Source organism: Pelodiscus sinensis, chromosome 4 (genome assembly GCF_049634645.1).
Source record: "Pelodiscus sinensis isolate JC-2024 chromosome 4, ASM4963464v1, whole genome shotgun sequence".
NCBI classification, from domain to species: Eukaryota; Metazoa; Chordata; order Testudines; family Trionychidae; genus Pelodiscus; species Pelodiscus sinensis.
The window spans coordinates 29,552,142-29,570,282 of record NC_134714.1 but is presented as its reverse complement, the minus strand read 5'-3'; the positions used below and the strand labels follow the sequence as shown (position 1 = coordinate 29,570,282).

The window sequence follows — 18,141 nt, the reverse complement described above, 5'->3', positions numbered from 1 at the left end:
GTCTTTTCTCCTTTATTTCTTGTGCCTTTATTTCCTGCCATTCTTCTCTTAACTAATTTTTAATTAGACTAGTGGGTGGGTCCACTGTTTGCTACACTCGCTAATCTCCCTGCTCTCTGACAATTTTCACGGCCAGAGAGCCTGATGACATTGTTCTGTCGCACGGCAGGACAAACTCATTTATATAGAGAGAGGTTTTTAAACTGAAGTTTACTTAGATCTCCAAATAACTTTCTTGTGTTTGACAGCACTTTTTTGCCACTTTGCCTGATCAATATCCACCACCTCCACCTGCACTGGATTCCATGCTGTTACAATGTTACACCCAACTGTGTCAATTCTGTTCACAGTAGTAATTAATTAAGCATATAATTTCTGCTGTCCGAAGCATTATTTCTGATTGGCAGTGATCTTGATAAGGAATCATAAAGGATAACCATAGCGGCTGAGTACTCAGCTGTCAGAGTGGCTACAAAATTTGATAGCTTTACAGTTTTCTTGGTTCTGAGGCTATGTTTAGACTACGGAGCTTTTCCGGGATACCGGAAATATCCTGGAAAAACTCCCCTGTGTCCAGTGAACGCTTCTGCTCTTCTCACATTTTTTGCGGGAGAGCAGACATGCTCTTTCAGAAGCCAGGTTTCAGAAGAGGAGGTTTTCCCGAAATTTCACCCAGTGTAGATGGGCCAAATTTCGGAAAAGCCTCTTCTGACAAAACTATCAGAAAAAGGTATGCAAATTGCAGAGCGCAATTTGCGTACCTTTGTCCGATAAAAAGTGGCAGTCTAGACATAGCCTGCAGGAAGGGACGCAGAACACTGCTCCCACTCTTCTTGATCTTAGATCTTTGGCGCCATCAGTATACATTAGTCATTAGCATTCCCACATTTCACAAATGGATTGATTCTCTTTTAAATTCATTATTCAGTTCCATATCTACCTCAATTATAATGCATCTCCTTTTAGGTCTTTGTTTTCATTCATTCCTTCATCTCCTTTTTAATCCTGGTGAGGTGAATCATTCTGAGTTTTTGCTTTACACCTCGACTACATAATACCCAGCATGCAAAATATATTAGCTTAGTGCTTCCATCTTCACTGTTTCCAACACTTTTCACTCAAAAGGTTAAGTCTCAAACCTTCACTCTAAAGTAAGAGACACTTCCCCTGCAACTATCTGCAGTCCATGTAGCAGTATGATGATGAAGGCACCACAAGCAGTTTGCAACACTTGAGCTTGGATTGAGTCACACTTTCCCATGCGATGCTGCATGGGAAGCCTGGCACCTTTACTATATCATTTCCCCTAACCAGGCCAACTTTGCATCCCCTTCATCATTGCTTTAATTAAATCATAATGCATAATGGAATGAATGATCAGATATGAAGCTCATATTTTAAGATATTTCTTCAAAATATTTTTTTGAAAATATTTACCCACCCAATTTCAGCAGGCATGCCCATTTATTCATGTCTCAGTGTCTTCATCTCAATTAGCAGGCAATGTTAGGAAGAGGTCCAACATTTACTTCCCATCCCTTTAAAATGTGACTTTCCTTACATATGACTGGTACTAAATCTATTCCCAGTAGTTTTTGAGTCCTTGTAGTATTTGTAAGAAGTTGATATGAATGTCAGTGAGTTGAACTCCGAAATAAGACATTTTAGTTTTGAGCATTAGTTTGGTTTACCCATCCTTTCTTCCCTGTAAGAGTTCAGCTCTGGAAGGATCCTTGCAGCTGCAAGACAGATGGTAACAAAAATTATAAGCTATAGAGGAGCTAATTGCTTATTACAAACTTTATGGATTTTGTCAACCATTGTTCATGTTTAAATTAATCTTTGTTGCTCAACCCACCCCATTGAATACTTTGCATTTAGTAAGTTAAGAGGATGCTAATAAGGTTTTATTGTTTTAAGGAAAATAATATTTAAAATAAACAATGTTTCACTCTAGCAGATGTTCTCAGATTACTTGAAATTCTGAATACTGACACAATATTTTATCTATAGCAATGCACACAATCATTCATAATATTTTAGACATAACAGGCCAGATTCTTTAGTGAGTTATGGACCCTTTTCACCATTTGTGTAGTGCAAAAGGACCATAATACACCCACAAATGTCCAACAGACAATTCTTCTGGCATAGGAGAACTTCCTACTGGCAAATATGTGCCTCTGTCAGATCCTTCACCACCTCCACTCAGAACAAGAGATGTACCCACAAAGGCTTCTCTCACCGCCAGGGGCACATTATGCTTAGAGGGAACCACCAGCTGTTCAAAATGGCTGGTAGTTCTTTCTAGGTACCATGTGCCCCTGGCAGGGCAGGGCAGGGCAGGGCAGGGAGCAAAGACTTTGTGCACTCCCCCACACCCAGGCCACTCAGGGCCCAGGAGCGACGGAGCAAGCAAAGTCTCCTCTCCCTGCCTCGGGTGGGCTGCACCCAGAGGGAACAGCCCCCTTTCTCCCAAGGCCCCACCCCTTTGAGGGCGGCTTGCAGCCACTTCCAAAATTTGTGGAGTGGCCCCTCAGCAAAAATAATTGCCCACCCCTGGACTAGATGATCATAATGGTTCATTCTGAATATAAAATATGTTAATCTAATTCATCCTTAGTGTAATTCCATTAAAGTCAACAGCGAGTCATGAATGTTGAATATTGCTCATTGATCCATCCTCCTTTACTTCTGAAATCAATCACAGTAAGAAGGGCCCATTGAGGTTATTTGGAGAAATGCAAAAGCTTCCCATTGATTACATATATATTTAGGTTTGATTGAAAATATCCTATTTTATCTTATACTTTTCTTCAAATCATTACTGCACAAATCATCATATGTATGTTCATTCATATACTTTAAAGTCAGTTTTTCTGTCTAATGAATTAACTTGTTTATTACAGACAAATTAACTTGTTTATAATGGCAGGAGCTCTATTGTGTCCAAAAGCAAGTTATCACAAAATTAAGCAAAAGAAATCTGAGCTGAGTTTAACAGAATCATAAATTACTTTTTAATGTCTTCATGCTCCTACAAATTTAATTCATCTTTAATTTCTTATTAGTTTGTTTGTGCAGATGCTGGAACAAAACTAGCTGAGTCAACAATCTTGCATAAACAGATGATTTCATCTATGCCTGGAGTAAGTACTGAACCATACTTCATTTCTTTGTTTCTGCTTTTTAAAAAAAAATATTCTCACTCAGTCCAGATGTTCAGATTGTTTCATGGAAATCTCCTTTTCACTTATCTTTGTTTCTCTGCTGGTTTACTAGGATATTGAAGGTAGAAGCTGAGATGATTCATTTTTATAGAATGTTGAGAAGAATTTAAAGTAACATAGCATGATGCAGACTGTTTATGTGCAAGTCTCACCAACCCTATAAATGACCTAAATGGCCTTTTATGTATATCTAACTTCTATGATTCTATGACTTAACTCCAAGCCATTGTGATAATTAACACCTCTCATAAAAGAACCTTTCCATTTTATTTTGATCAAAGTATGCAGATTCAAATAGATATAATAAGATATGGAATAAACTGATCATTTTAGAAATAACAGAAGAGAAAGTTCTGCTGTTTGAATTCAACATATTACCACCAAAAGAAACTAAATAAATAATAGGAGAAAAGTTTCTTGCCATAGTGGTTTATTATTCAGGAAGTTTGAGCGCAATACCTTTTATAATTCCATCACTCACTTTCAAAGAAGCAATGTGGAATCCTTAGTTCACATAAACTGGATGGAGGACACTCTGACAGGGCTGCCAGTGACCTTATATTACTGCTTGTTATCCTGTCAAGAGAACTGACAAGCATAGCATTGGAACAGGCAGAAGGTGTTACAGTTCAGCACCATGTAGATTTATATTAAGATAGAAAAATGAGAAATACTTGGGTCAGCTGCTTAAATATAGAATTTTGAGCAGATTCTCAAATTTAAGCAACTAAAACTCACTTAAGCCTGAATAATTTTATGAACAAAACAACACTGGAAGTTATTCAGGCTCAGTAAAGGGTGATCAGTTCTCATGTTTTAGGGTGCGCACAGTTTACTAGAGGGGTTACAGGCCAGGTGCGTTACAACTTTTTTCTTCTTTTGAAGCTCTAGGTATTGGCCACTCTTAGAAGAAATATATGAGATTTGACATAACAGTGGTGTAATGTAATGCAGTAAGTCTTGTGTGTATTGGACCCAGAATAATACTGAATTTATAAAAAGTTTGATTTTTTCAGAGGAGCTGAGCAGCCCCCACTCCCTCAGATTACAGCTCATATTGTGGGTGCTCACCACTCCTGAAAATCAGCCTTGGATTCAAAGGAATCTGTTTTTGGCTTAAGGTGAATACTCCATGGCTACGTCTACACTGGCACGAATTTCCGAAAATGCTTTTAATGGAAAAGTTTTCCGTTAAAAGCATTTTCGGAAAAGCGCATCTAGATTGGCAGGATGCTTTTCCGCAAAACCACTTTTTGCGGAAAAGCGTCCGTGGCCAATCTAGACGCGGTTTTCCACAAAAAAAGCCCCAATCGCCTTTTTCACGATCAGGGCTTTTTTGCGGAAAACAGTACTATGCTGTCTACACTAGCCCTTTTGTGCAAAAGTCTTTCGGAAAAAGACTTTTGCCCGAACGGGAGCAGCATAGTTTTTCCGGAAAAGCACTGATGATTTTACATGAGATCGTCAGTGCTTTTCCGGAAATTCATGTGGTCAGTGTAGACAGCTGGCAAGTTTTTCCACAAAAGCAGATGATTTTGTGGAAAAACTTGCCAGTCTAGACACAGCCCATTAGTCATATGCAACTTCTCATAAAGCCTTTCAGAAGAGCTCTCCTGTGTTTAGCTCAGTAATTTAATTCACTGCATTACTTAGCATGTACCTTGCAGATCCTTTGCTAACTGAGGGTTAGATTGGCACTTGCAATGCACCCTGAGTAAGGGGCCATGAACAACCGCACTGCCCAGGAACAGAGCACAGACCAAATTGTGATTCTGTGGCATCATAATTTGGTTCCTGCTCCCCTTTTTTCTACATGGGGGAGGTAATGCAAACCAGCACTTTTCCTGGCACAGATTACATCTCCCTGTATGCTGGCACAGCTGGTTACACATCTGTGGCTGAAATGCAGATAGCTCATGTAAGAGCACGGGGAGATTTTTTTATATCCCCTAATTCCTCTGTGCTGCTGGTGTGTAGGCTTGCTCATGATCGAGGCCAATGTGCCACCTGTCTTCATTTAAATTGGAGTTGAAGGAAAGAAACGGTCTTTATTGTGTTTCCCTAAGGTTGTATGTAACTATGGTGGCGGGAGGGAGGAGGGGGGAGTTGTGGCAGTTTCTTTAAAAAGAAAAATCATAGTTTTGCTTTGTACAATTCCTAAAGTGTTGTGAAAGCAGTACTTTTATTAACACTCTGAAAACTCCTACATTCTTAAACTCTGCATGCTGTGAAGTGAAAACTCTTGTGATCTAAATGTAGCAGGTCTTTAAATATTTTGAGTAAAATGAGCCCGGTTTGAAATGGCAGCAAGATACTGATCTTCTGAGTACTTTCTCAATGAAAATATTCCACTAACCTCTACCTGCAAAAATTTTGGTGCACATGCATCTCTGCTAACAAGAGAAAGCATGACCTAAGCGACCCAAAAGAAAATTCTCTAGTGCCATCTTCACTGGGAATTTGTGGTCAAGGACGAAGGTCCGTGTTCTTTACATAAGCTTCCTGAACTAGACTCATTCATATGAACACAGAAGATCTGTGCCTGTGATTGTATTTACCTTTTTTTAGGGCTCAGTCCATCGGTTTCCTTCATAGGAGAGCTCAGCTGCTTGAAAAGGTGTGGTATTAGGAGCCTTTATCTGGAGCCCATTGAAGCTGATGGAAAGACTCCCATTGACATCAGTGGACTTTGATTCAGTCCATATGAAAAGTTCAAGGTGTACACTATTCTTCACTTAACCTTTTATTATGGTCAATGTTGAGAAATTCTGTGCTGGATATAGCAGGTACTGAGATAGTATGCTTTATGTATATGGATAGTGGGACAAACTACACTCTCAAGAAGATTTTCATTAAAGTAAATGGCACCGAACTAGCAGCACACAAGAAACAGATGTGTTTACAGTGAACATGAGGCAAATCCAAAAACCTGACTATGTCAAAAAAGCAGATGATTAAATTCAGTTCTTTGTTTTTTTAAGTGTGGAACAGCAGCAATGGAGTGCATGAGACAGTACGTGAATGAAGTGCTGGATTTTATTGCTGATATGCATACCTTAACCAAATTAAAGGTGAGAGCGGTACAGGGATATGTTGACCGAAGTTGTATTTGCTAATTAAGACATTTATCTTTTCTGTGCATAGCTGGAGGGTCGATATTTGAAAATTACTAATAGAGAGATTTCTGTTTTAAAGCTAGTGCTGTCATAGGTTGGTCACTTCTTCAGGGAGAAACAAGAAAGTAGCTTATACAAAGGGCTAAAGTTAGGGCTGGATTTGAATGTGCATAGCACACAAAATAAAGGAGCTTCAGGGGGTAGCCGAGTTAGTCTGTTACAGAAAAAAACCAACAAATGGTCTGGTAGCACTTTATAGACTAACGAAACATGTAGATGGGATCACGAGCCACGAAAGCTCATGATACCATCTACATGTTTCATTAGTCTATAAAGTGCTACCAGACCATTTGTTGTATTTGACACAAAATAAAGACAGAAGTAATTTTTTGAAATGTGGATGCTGCTAAAATAATATCCTACAAAGATTGCTTTGGAAGGGACTGTTAGGTTAAACAATCATCTGCAGAAAAATAAAGCTTCCAACTCTGCCAGCTGGGGTGGGGAGGCGGAGGGACTCCCTCCAGCCTCTGCTGGGCTGCCTGCTGGGTCACTGACACCGCTGCTGCTGTCCCAACCGAACTGCCTGCTGTGCCCCAGCAGTACATGCTGCCACAGGCTCCAGCCGTGTGCAACCACAGGTTGCCAGGAATTGGCTCTGGCTCCAGTCCCAACCCTGCGGCAGCCTGTGGGCTCTGACCATGCTTCTGTGGGCTGTCTGGGGCTCTGGCCCCATGTTGCCATGTGCTATCTGGGGCTCCAGTTCCATGCTGCTGAGGGCCACCGCCAGCCCCAGCCTTGGTCCCACTTTCACGGGCTGCCTGGGACTCTGGCCCCAGCCCCGTGCTACCATGGACTGTCGCCAGCATGAACCTGCGCTGCCCGGGGCTGCCTCAACCCAGTCCCAGTGCTGCAGGCTGCTGGGGGCTGCTGCCAGCTTCTGCACTGTCCTGCTGCTTCAACCTGGCCCCTCCTGGATAGCCCTTCTGCCACTAGGCTACCGCGGTTCTCTGATCAAGGAACATCTGTGGTTCAGCTGGACCAGAGAATTCTGGTTTTTGGGAAGTGCAACTTGTAGTGTTTAAACAACAGGAACTCAGTGATCCAAGGGGAAGTTGATCAGCACAATCAGAGGTCACTCCATCACTGAAAACAGTCACATCACACAGCTGCCAAATTGTATTTGTTTGATCTAAATTGTATTTGTTTGATCAAGGAACATCTGTGGTTCAGCTGGACCAGAGAATTCTGGTTTTTGGGAAGTGCAACTTGTAGTGTTTAAACAACAGGAACTCAGTGATCCAAGGGGAAGTTGATCAGCACAATCAGAGGTCACTCCATCACTGAAAACAATCACATCACACAGCTGCCAAATTGTATTTGTTTGATCTAAAGCTAGTGTTGCCTCATTCACACATTGTACCCTGAGCTCTGACATACACATAGTTCTAGGGAGGCTGCACTAATCTCCCACATTCACGTCTAGCTTTTGCCTAAAGAACAGTTGATTTGCTTCAGTGCATTTTGTAGCACAGAGATCAGTCTGCAAGGCATACTGAAATGCTGCACAGCAAACACCATTTCCCCTAGAGATGAGTGTGCTGCTTCTCTTATATGCCAAGCTTTAGAAAGTGTCAATCTTGTTTTGAAAAATAGTGACAGTGCAGTCTACTGCCTCATGTTACCACTTCATCTTTTATCTTCACATAAACACCTTCTTGCAGGGGGAGAGTGCCAGCCACACAAATGAAGAGGAATGGCGGATAAAAGCTTCTGTTGAAACCCACAATTAATTTTTTTAAGAGAGGAAAAAATCTCTGTTTCTATTTCTTGCCTTACTGACTGTCTGTCTTGACACTCAGATTTTAGAAATGCTTCAGTAGGGGGCAGCTGCATTTTCCTTTTTGCACTGGAGTCGTGGTCCACTCTAAAACGTGAACTTGGTAATAATTTTCAGTGGAATTGAATTCCCCTCTCACTCTCATTTTTCCCATTTAAAAATTATTCACAAATTCCACATTACTTTCCAAATTTACTAAAAATGAATCTGTGATAAAACTAAGAGAAGCTCATACTTACCCCATAGAAACATGAATTCAGTTGGAACCCATCTTTGTAAATGTTTTCAGATGGCCTCTCTTATCTCTGAAATATTCCTAAAGCTCTTTCTTGCATACTTTTTTATTCTCCCTCTCCTCCCCTTTTTTCCCATTTTTACTAAATTGTTGCTACCTCATTAAGGCTTCAATGGAAAAAGTTCATGCAAATGCTTTACTTTAATCAGAAGGGCAGTAATCCCAGTCAATTTAGTGGGACTGCTTATTTGCTTACAGTTATATGCAGTATTGTTGTAATTGTGCTGGTCCCAGGATATTAGAGAGATAGGGTGGATGAGGTAATAGGTCCAACAAAAGATACTACTTCACTCACCTTGTCTGTTTAATATCCTAAGACCAATATGGCTACAATAACACTGAAAACACCAATGGAAGATACTGATTTTTTTCCTTCTGGAATAGAAACACCACAATATGAAGAAAAAGGAAGCAAAGTTTAATAGTACAGTAACATCTACTCCTGAGCAAATGCAAGAAACAAAATATAATTCCCAGAGGCTTTACCGTCTATAATGCTCCACATGGAACAGAAGTTGGTCCAATAAAATATTATCCACCTTGACTTGCTTACACAGTTGCATAAGTCTTTGCGGAATCTAAAAGTTCATGTTTATTGCTAGCCTTTATATAGAAAGCAATAGAGTTGAACTAAGACCCCTGCACTGTTCTTCATATAACTTTCATGGGGCAAAATTAAACCAGGGAGTGAGCTCTTGATCTTTGTTAGTTAGGAGTTAGTCTGGATCAGAATCAAAGCATTCCCAAATTTTGTTTGGATTCAGCTTATATGATGAATGGTCAGAGTTTGAAAGCCAGCTATAATGACCACTATTTAGTTAATGGTTGAATGAAGGTCTGAAAGTTTGGAAAATGTACAGACAAGTAGTTCAGAAAGTTTGTATGTGGAAAGTTTGTTTGTGGAAAAGTGGTAGCCTCTTTCCTTTTGATTTACTTTTTAAGGGGGGATTATAGAAACACATTTTATGTCTCCTAGGTTATGTCTACCCTACAGAGTTTTTTCAGAAAAAACTTCACTTACGTCCACTTCGGAAAAAAACGAAAGAACAGAGGGGGTTTTCCAACATTGGTAAACCTCTTTCTATGAGGAGAAGCCTTTTTCTGAAAGAGCTCTTTCGGAAAAAGGTGTGTGTGAATAGGGAAGAGGGAGTTCTTTCGAAAGGAGAGGAAAGAGGAAAAAGCACAGGTGCCCTGATGGCCACTCCGTCCATAGTAATCACAGCTTAAATGCAAGATAGCATCCATTTAATATGGATGCAATCTTTCGAAAAAGCAGATTGCTTTTTCGATGCTGTTGGGTAGTGTGGATGGTGCTCTTTCGGAAGAAGTTTTTTTTCGGAAGATCTCTTCCGGAAAAGCTTCTTTCAAAAGAAGCCTGCAGTCTAGACATAGCCCTATATAGCTGGGCAAATACAGGGAAAAAATCAAACCAAACCAAAAGAATTCCCCAAGCCTCTACAAATATTCAGTCAGTTTTAAACATGAACACATCATTCTTGCCCATGTTCATATTGATTGGATTTTAAGTTTTTCCACATTGAATAAGTATTCCCTCTAGAGGCCTGTTGATCAGAGTTACGCTAGCCACGATGGGAACAATATCATGTGATTTATATGACCATCTGAACCCAACTTGATTTGGGATTTCAAATTGTGAATAACAAGGCTTTGCATTTTTCTTAAAAAAGGGGAGGAATTGTTCATCAAATTATTTCAACTAATAAATACATCTAAGGAAAGTACTGTTTGAAGAGATTCAATGGACAAAAAAGAGGTGAAGGTTGCTGAATGAATGTTTAGTTTAAAGTTGGTAGTTCAGGTCAAATACAGTACTTTGAGACTGAGTGCTTTCTTTTTTTCTGTGGAAGAAACATTAATTGTGAATTTCTTTCTCAGCTCTGTATTGATAATGGGTGCATTATATGAGACTTTCACATAGCTTCTCAGAATAGACATATTCTCATGTATTGTCTGTGTTCAGTTATTTTGTTCAGTTGTTTTTGGTGTTTCTTTTCTCTTGGATTAAAATGTAAATTACTAGAAAGTTAGGAAAGCTGAATTTTAGAAGTGTCATTACCTGGACTTAAGCAAAAGATCTGTTTATTTGTCTGTCTGTGCTGGAAGATGTTGTACTCCTGAAACTAAACTTAAACCCCTGGGGCCAGATGCTCAGGTGATGAAAATTAGCATAGGTCCACTAACTTTTGTGGTGCTATAGCAATTTATTCCAGCTGATGATATGGCCTCTGTTGTACAAACCACTCTTAGTCCCTTTAAACAAACTATATATCCATTGGCAGTGCCATCCTCTGCAAAAGCAATAGACAGTTTGAGTTAGCACATTTGGGAATATGGAGGAACCTCAAGAAGCATCAATTAAGCATTACAGCCCACAACAGCATTTTGTAAAATACCTTTTCAGTGATAAGCATATGCCACTCTCAGTAGACACAACACCGCTCTTATATTTTCAGGGCCTGTCTGCCTCACAATAGATGAGCCATGCTAAATGGTCTCATACCCACTGAACAGGAAATACACTGCATTTGTAAAATAAATGGTTATTTGCCCAGGCAAAGCTGACAGTGTGAATAAATGGTATTGCCTTGTGAAAAGACTGAGTTATTTGATGTGCAATTAAATAACCTGAGTATGTGAAAACTAGTTTGCGTACATAGTTACAGGGTTTGCTGAGGTTGCACTTATAAACTAGGACTTTCTGGTCCAGCAAGATGTTCCAGCATCAGAGAGTCCTAGTGCAGGGGGTGGCAAGAAAGGGGCAGGAATCCTGAGGGCTGAGGGAAGGGGGGAGAGACAGGAGACCAATACAGCAAGAGGGGGCAGGAGCCTGGCACAAGGCCTAGCAGGGCTGCCAGGGGAGGGGCCGGGAAGCCCAGCGGGGGAGTAGAGCAAGTGGGCTGGTGGCAAGGGCACCAGAAATGGCCTCTCCAATAAAGCAAAATCCCTCATCTGAGACCAATCAGGTCTCAAGGGTGCTGGACCAGAGAGGTCCAACCTATGGAAAGTGTACATGCACAATATGCCCATCTCTTTCTGTGTTATGTGTAATTGAAAGTGAACAGATAGAATATGAGGCTGTACATAAAATGGATCTAATGCAATCGCCTATTGGATAGGAAATCAGATCTTTTGTTTTGCAGAGTCACATGAAGACATGTTCCCAGCCACTGCATGAAGACACATTTGGCGGCCATCTCAAAGTTGGTTTAGCTCAGATTGCAGCTATGGAAATTACACGTGGAAATCACAGAGATAATAAAGCTGTGATCCGTTACTTGCCATGGCTATACCATCCTCCTTCTGCAATGCAACAGGGGTAAGAACACCTTTTTTGCCAAAAGAAGAGCAATGAGGCAGAAATTCCCAGAAAAATTCTGGGGTTCTTGTTGGATTAAATGGAATGAAATTAGTGGTGACAGTGGGTGTGATTTGATGATGACTTTGACACAACGACAATTCAAGGTTAAATGTTTCAACAGCCCCAACTTTATGACCCTAATGTTGCACCATGGGCCCAAATGGATCCATGATGTTACTCCATTGACTTCAGTGAAATTACATCAGGGATGGGATGAATTTGAATATGGATTTTAGAATACTAGTCTATACTAAAACAGAATGAAAATGTTAGATCAGTTCTGGTTGTGAATCTAGTTATATAGGGCCAAAATCTGTTTCTTTACTCATTGCAGCTTGCCAATGTAAAGAGTGAATGAAAATGAGTAACTGCTCCAGGTCTGTGCCCATTCTGAAAGTGATCTCTTAAAAAAAAGACTTCACTATATGAGGGGTTCATTGGATTTGATCTGTGAAGCTGTACATATACTTCCATTTAAATACATGCTTCCTCCTGCCCCAGTCAAAGTAAATGGAAAAGATCCTGATCTGCAGTATTTTGGTGTAGATGCAGCATATGTAAGATAAGGGGAAATGATGGTGGTGCAGGTGCGGAGAACTAATCCTTGTTTTAGAATTAGTTTTCGTAGAGAGAAAGGATGGTCATATGGTTAAGACGCTAGCCATAGCATCATTAGATTTGGATTCAGTTCCTGGATCTAGTGTCAATTTCCTAGGGGAAATCACCTGGGCCAGATTTTATAATACTGAGGTGCCTAAAGGCACCTCTAGTGGGAATTAAGCACATATGAAAATCTTACTAGGCACTTATCTACATCTTTAGGCAATTAATACCTAGAAAAATATGGCCCTCAGGCCCCAGTCCTGCAAACATGTACATATACGTGCTGAACATTAAATATGTGCATGTGTGGTTGCAGCATTGGGGTTATCATCTCCCTGGGCTTCAGTTCACCATGTGTAAAATGAGAGTAATAAGTCCTGGTATAAGGATAATTAATGCTTATGAAGCCGCAGGTCTGAGAATGCTAAACACAGTAGAAAAGCCAGTGAATAAAATGTATTATTCCTATGCCTCGTTCTCAGACACTGATGTTAAATTAATAATGAAAAATGGCAGTGAAAGGTCTGCTAGCCACGGCTTTCCAAGCTAAAATCAGTTTCTTATACGAAGTCATAGGTAGTGAAGTGTAAGTAGTCTAAATTCCAGGCTTTGTGAAACCAAGGTGAATTTGGATTGAGATGAAACCAATGGAAACTATTATTAGTCTTGTATTTTGCTAACATTTATATGCTCCAGCTTAGATCAGGGACTCACTGTGCTAGTGGTATATGATCTTTTATTAGGATACAGTCCCTGTCCCTAAAGAACTGACAGTCTAAATGGACAAAGACAGGCAAAGTGTGGGAGAAAGGAAGTATTATTAACCTTATTTCACAGATGGGGAAGAGAGATCCAGGGAGATCCAGGGAGATCCAATGATTTGCTCATGGTCACACAACAAGTTTCTGGCAGAGCTGGAAGCTGGAGCTGGATCTCATGAATTATAGCTCAGTGCCATGAACACAGTTTTTAGTGTACTTCCAGATCATGATAGAAAACTCCTTTTGGGTAACCCCCCATTTTGATACTTTGTATCCAAATAATCACTGCATTTGGATCTATGAAACTGTGAATTTGCTATACCAGCCTTGTGCTGAACCTCTGCTTTGCAAAGACAGAACAGGTTCTTCTGGGCATGTTAATGCCATGACAGGTCATCCAATCTGCAAGAGGCTGTAACTAGCATTCCCACAAGTTATCCGAATGATTTAGACTCTAGCAAGCACAGGCAACATTTTTCAAACATATGGGATTTTCAGTTAATGAGGGAATAGAAAGTTTACAAGCATTGTAAAAATTGTTTTCTGACAGGCCCAAAGAATTTATCGAATGTGTATCTCATATTCGTTTACTCTCCTGGCTCCTTCTGGGGTCTCTGACACACAATGTCGTCTGTCCGAATTCTCCATCATCTTGTATGCCAATTCCTCTGGATGCTGGGTCCCACATTGCAGACCACCTTATTGTTATCCTGATTGGATTTCCAGAACAATCAAAGGTAAGGGATTCCATGGGTTAAAATGACAGACTATATTGTATGCATTAGTAGTGCATACACATAACCAGTTGTAGTTTCTGGGAACCAGTTTCTGGGAAGATGAAATGCATCTTACTACTTTTCCTCCTCTGGATATTATAAAAGCAACTTCATAGATAATGCCTATTGACAGTGACATTAAACTCTCAGATGGTACTGCTGGTACACATAAAACATTCCAGCAATATTGTTTGAACGTTTTAAAATTACACTGCCCACTTTGTAATTTAATAACGATCCCACCATACTAATACTGCCCAAAGTTAGCACACTGCTATCTTCATAAGAGACAGACTGGAAGCATAATAAAAAAGTTCTGATAATAAATTAGAAAAAAAACAAACAAACCTGCCTTTAAGGTAACTGCCCCAATACATATAGAAAACTGGTCTTAAATTCACTAAAAATCAGCTTGCTAGAGATTCTTTATTACCCGAGAGCACCACTGTCTAAGGGTGTGTCTACACAGCACCCTAAACTCAAAATAAGATACACAATTTGAGCTACACAAATCGCGTATCTTATTTCAAATCTACTTTGAAATAGCTAATTTTGAAATTGGCGCGTCTACACAGTGCCAAATTTGGAAATAACATGCTATTTGAGATATTCCTCAACCCTTGTGGAATGAAGGTTACCGGGATACCGAAATAGCATGCCCGTTATTTAGAAAAATATTTCGAAACAAAAGGGGGCTTGTTAAGACGTGTGGTAGCTATTCCGGGATACCTGCCATATCCCAAAATAGCCATGCAGTATAGATGTAAAATGGTTTGAGCACAGGAGTGGGGAATGGGAATTCCTGAGTTCCAAGACTAGTTCTTACAGTTCCCCATTGACTCTTCCTGTCGCAAGTGAGTAAATACTTCTGTTCTATTCAAATGGAGATAAGACTTTCCATACATGATGTGAGGATTAAAAAAAACCACCTTAACATTTACTAACAGAGATGGGCTCAGGCACAGCAGCATTTGTTAAGTGTTTTGAAGGTGAAAAGTGTGCATTCTGAAAATCGTAAAATAATTGACATGGATGCTGCAGGTACTATGTATTACACTAAACCAAAGTTTGTTAACTACACAAGTAGAATGATCTCATGCTTGTCTAATACATGGTTTGCCCTCACCCATTCAAGACTAATGCTTCTCATTCATTTCTTCTAGCTCTTTTTGCTCTTTCAAATACCTCCCCTCCAGTTACCAAGCAACCATGGGAGTATTTGGTGCAGTCACACTGGTGTTGGTCATGAATCACCGTTGCGCTTTTAAACTGAGAAAACATCTATGACTTGAAAGAACGTCTCTTTCATAATGAACTAGTGACACATCTAGGAGTCGTGACAGCTCTTCAGTGTGTGTCAGAAATTACTGTATCTAGTATTTATTATTAAAGAGGCATGTTCAGGTGCATCTGTAAAACGCCACAGTGAGCCTTCCAGAGTTACAATTATGGGAAGTGTTTCCCGTAAGCTGAGCACTTGGGCAGCCACCCAGGAGAGATTCAAATGCTGCCCAGCTGACTAGCAGAGTGCCTATTGCACCCAGAGCTGGCAGCATGTGTTTCTGCTGGTGGTGCATATCCACACATGCCTCCACATATAATAAAATTTATTTCGCACGTGGATGGAAAAATTAGAGGGAATATTGATTATGGAGCTATAATCTGCAGGTTTTGGCGTGATTATATCATGTTAAGATGGAACTGGGTTGCAGATCAAAAGAAGTTGACATTAAATGGTTTATTTTGTACAGAGGTATGTGTCTTAGGAAAGCACACACTCTCACTGACTTGGGCAGTAGCATGTTTAAGGTTACAAAGTTCCTACATGTCTCTCACTGATGACAATGGGAGTTTTACATCAGTCAGTTCAGCAGGATTGTTTCCCAAGGACAAACTGGTCTGCACATTCTGACCCTTACTTTAAGGGTGCATCTGTAGAAGTAAGGGCCTGTATGTGCAGAATCTGTTTGCAGGATTGTGCTCTTAGGCTGTAAGTATGAACATATTCTTTCAACGTGTACGTGATCTTATCAGATCTGACTACATCTTAATGAGAGAAACCCTTTGATAGTTGTGGTGTATTGGATTAGGGATACTGGATGAGGGAGAACATTTTGGAGGATTAAATTGATGGAGGCCTATGTTAATGGGGGACACCTCGATGGGGAATGTATTTAACACTATTTAAAAAAAAAACCATATTTTCTTCTTGTTACTCTTTCTCCAGACATCAGTGCTGCACATGTGTTCCCTCTTCCATGCATTTATATTTGCTCAGCTCTGGACAGTGTATTGTGAACAAACAGCTGTAGCCCCTACGGTCCAAAATCAAAATGAGTTTAGCTTTACAGCCATCCTCACAGCTCTGGAGTTCTGGAGCCGAGTGACACCTAGTATCCTACAGCTTATGGCACATAACAAAGTGGTAAGTCAGATGCACTTATACACAGCCAAACCCTCTAGGTTTAAAGTCTAAACTGAATATATGGGACTATGCCTAGTTTTGTAAAACAATTTGTGCTATTTTTGCCTGTGCAGTATCTGTTGTCTTTGAGAATTCAAAGAGAATGATAACAAGCAATAGATTTTTCCTGTAGTAAACTGAACAAGGATCTTATTGCTATTCAGTTCTATTGGGTGTTAGTGCTGCACAGTGTTAGAGCTACTAGCTTTGCGTAGCAAGTCATCAAATTCTTCAGAATGGTTATGTAAATATTTGAGGGTTTTTACCAAGGGATCTGTGTCTTGTCAAAACAGCTCAAATGAGCAATACTGAACTCTCACAGCCAACTTTTTGCAAAGAGGTTATTGAGCAAGCATCATCCACAGAGATAATTCAGCAACTATTTTTGAGTAATGACTGATTTGAGAAGACCACAGTCTGTTCATAGACATTTCACAAACAGAAAATGAGCTAAAATTTGTTTAACCAGTTATTTGTTATGGCACATTCATGAAGGACCCAATGCTATGCCTGGTGCTTTCTGAAATGTACTGAGTGCTCTAGACACCTGCTGACTTCCATTGCTGAGTACCTCATAGGTTCAGTCCTTGAAGCATGCACAATGCAGAATAATAGCTCTCTCGGTGTGCACTCAGCTGGCAGTTTGCCTAAAATGGGCAAAGTACACATATTGGTCTTATCTCCCACTTGCTAGATTTGTCTTGAGCCTTTGGTTCAACCAATGTGATAGATATTCTCTAATAGCTGAAATGGTAATTGCTGGGTTTGGCTCTGAAGATTCTGATTCTAAGCCCAAGACAAAGAGATTCCTCATATATAGCCTGATCCTCTACGTGTGGGTCTCTTCACATTTTAGAATGTGGACCACTTATTTATACAGAGGCTGCTTAGTAGAATACCTCCCCATGTATGTTATCTTGTAGATCACCTCCCATCCCATATACATTTGGGTGTTTTCCACTTCATTTGCAATTGTGTGGATGGCAGTTGAAATATTCTTTTGACAGCTCCAGCGATTGCTTACATGAAGGTCACATTATGCTAGTATTTAATATATTTACAGCTGTCCTTTAATGTGATCTTAGCTTTTGGAAATGTGGGGAAACCTCAGTGACCAGCCTAGTTAAGTGCTTTATAGTGTACCAACACAGTTTTGGAATTGCAGTTATAATCATGGAATGTAGAGTGAAGTTAACTGAATTCTGCATGATCTCTGCCTCTAATTAGCTTAATGCTTGGTCATATCTAAGAGACAAGGTGTGCAGAACCCCTGACATTTAATCCTAATTGTAACAATGATTCATTATATGGCCGTAGGTACAAGTTATTAAACTCTCTGTCTTGGCTAGCTGCTCTGTAAAATGTGGATAATTCTTATTCTCAGATGGGTATTTTGGAGTTTAATTAGTGTTTGTAAAGCACTTTGAGGATGACAAGCACTACTGAAAAGCTAAATTTATTATTATTATTCAGGGGAAAGTATGCATAGTTCAGATAGGCATTGTAAATACTCACTGCCATCACTGGATATTTATCTTGTTATTTACATAACATAAACATCAACTGCTATTTACTACCAAATAACTAATATTTGTTTATGCTGTATTTCATGCTGTAAAATCAAAAAACTACTCATTCATGGAACCTTTGCCAATTGAGATTATATCCACCTTCAGA

The 18,141-nt window shown here is 39.9% G+C and overlaps 1 protein-coding gene and 1 long non-coding RNA gene across 17 annotated transcripts in view; one reads left to right on the top strand and one right to left on the bottom strand.

The window, feature by feature from the left end:
• The window catches only part of LOC112547521 (uncharacterized), a 52,558-nt gene that overhangs the window by 17,167 nt on the left and 17,250 nt on the right, over positions 1-18,141 (bottom strand). For both annotated transcript variants that reach the window (XR_003091289.2, XR_012903321.1), the window contains one exon: positions 1,442-1,739. This is a non-coding gene — a long non-coding RNA (uncharacterized LOC112547521). The remainder of the gene's footprint in view (positions 1-1,441; positions 1,740-18,141) is intronic.
• Positions 1-18,141, top strand: part of UNC79 (unc-79 subunit of NALCN channel complex) — a 170,733-nt gene that overhangs the window by 144,675 nt on the left and 7,917 nt on the right. For all 15 annotated transcript variants that reach the window (XM_075926674.1, XM_075926676.1, XM_075926675.1 and 12 more), the window contains 5 exons: positions 3,072-3,149; positions 6,212-6,301; positions 11,643-11,818; positions 13,775-13,961; positions 16,228-16,425. In XM_075926674.1, coding sequence (XP_075782789.1) covers positions 3,072-3,149; positions 6,212-6,301; positions 11,643-11,818; positions 13,775-13,961; positions 16,228-16,425 — 729 coding nt within the window. The remainder of the gene's footprint in view (positions 1-3,071; positions 3,150-6,211; positions 6,302-11,642; positions 11,819-13,774; positions 13,962-16,227; positions 16,426-18,141) is intronic.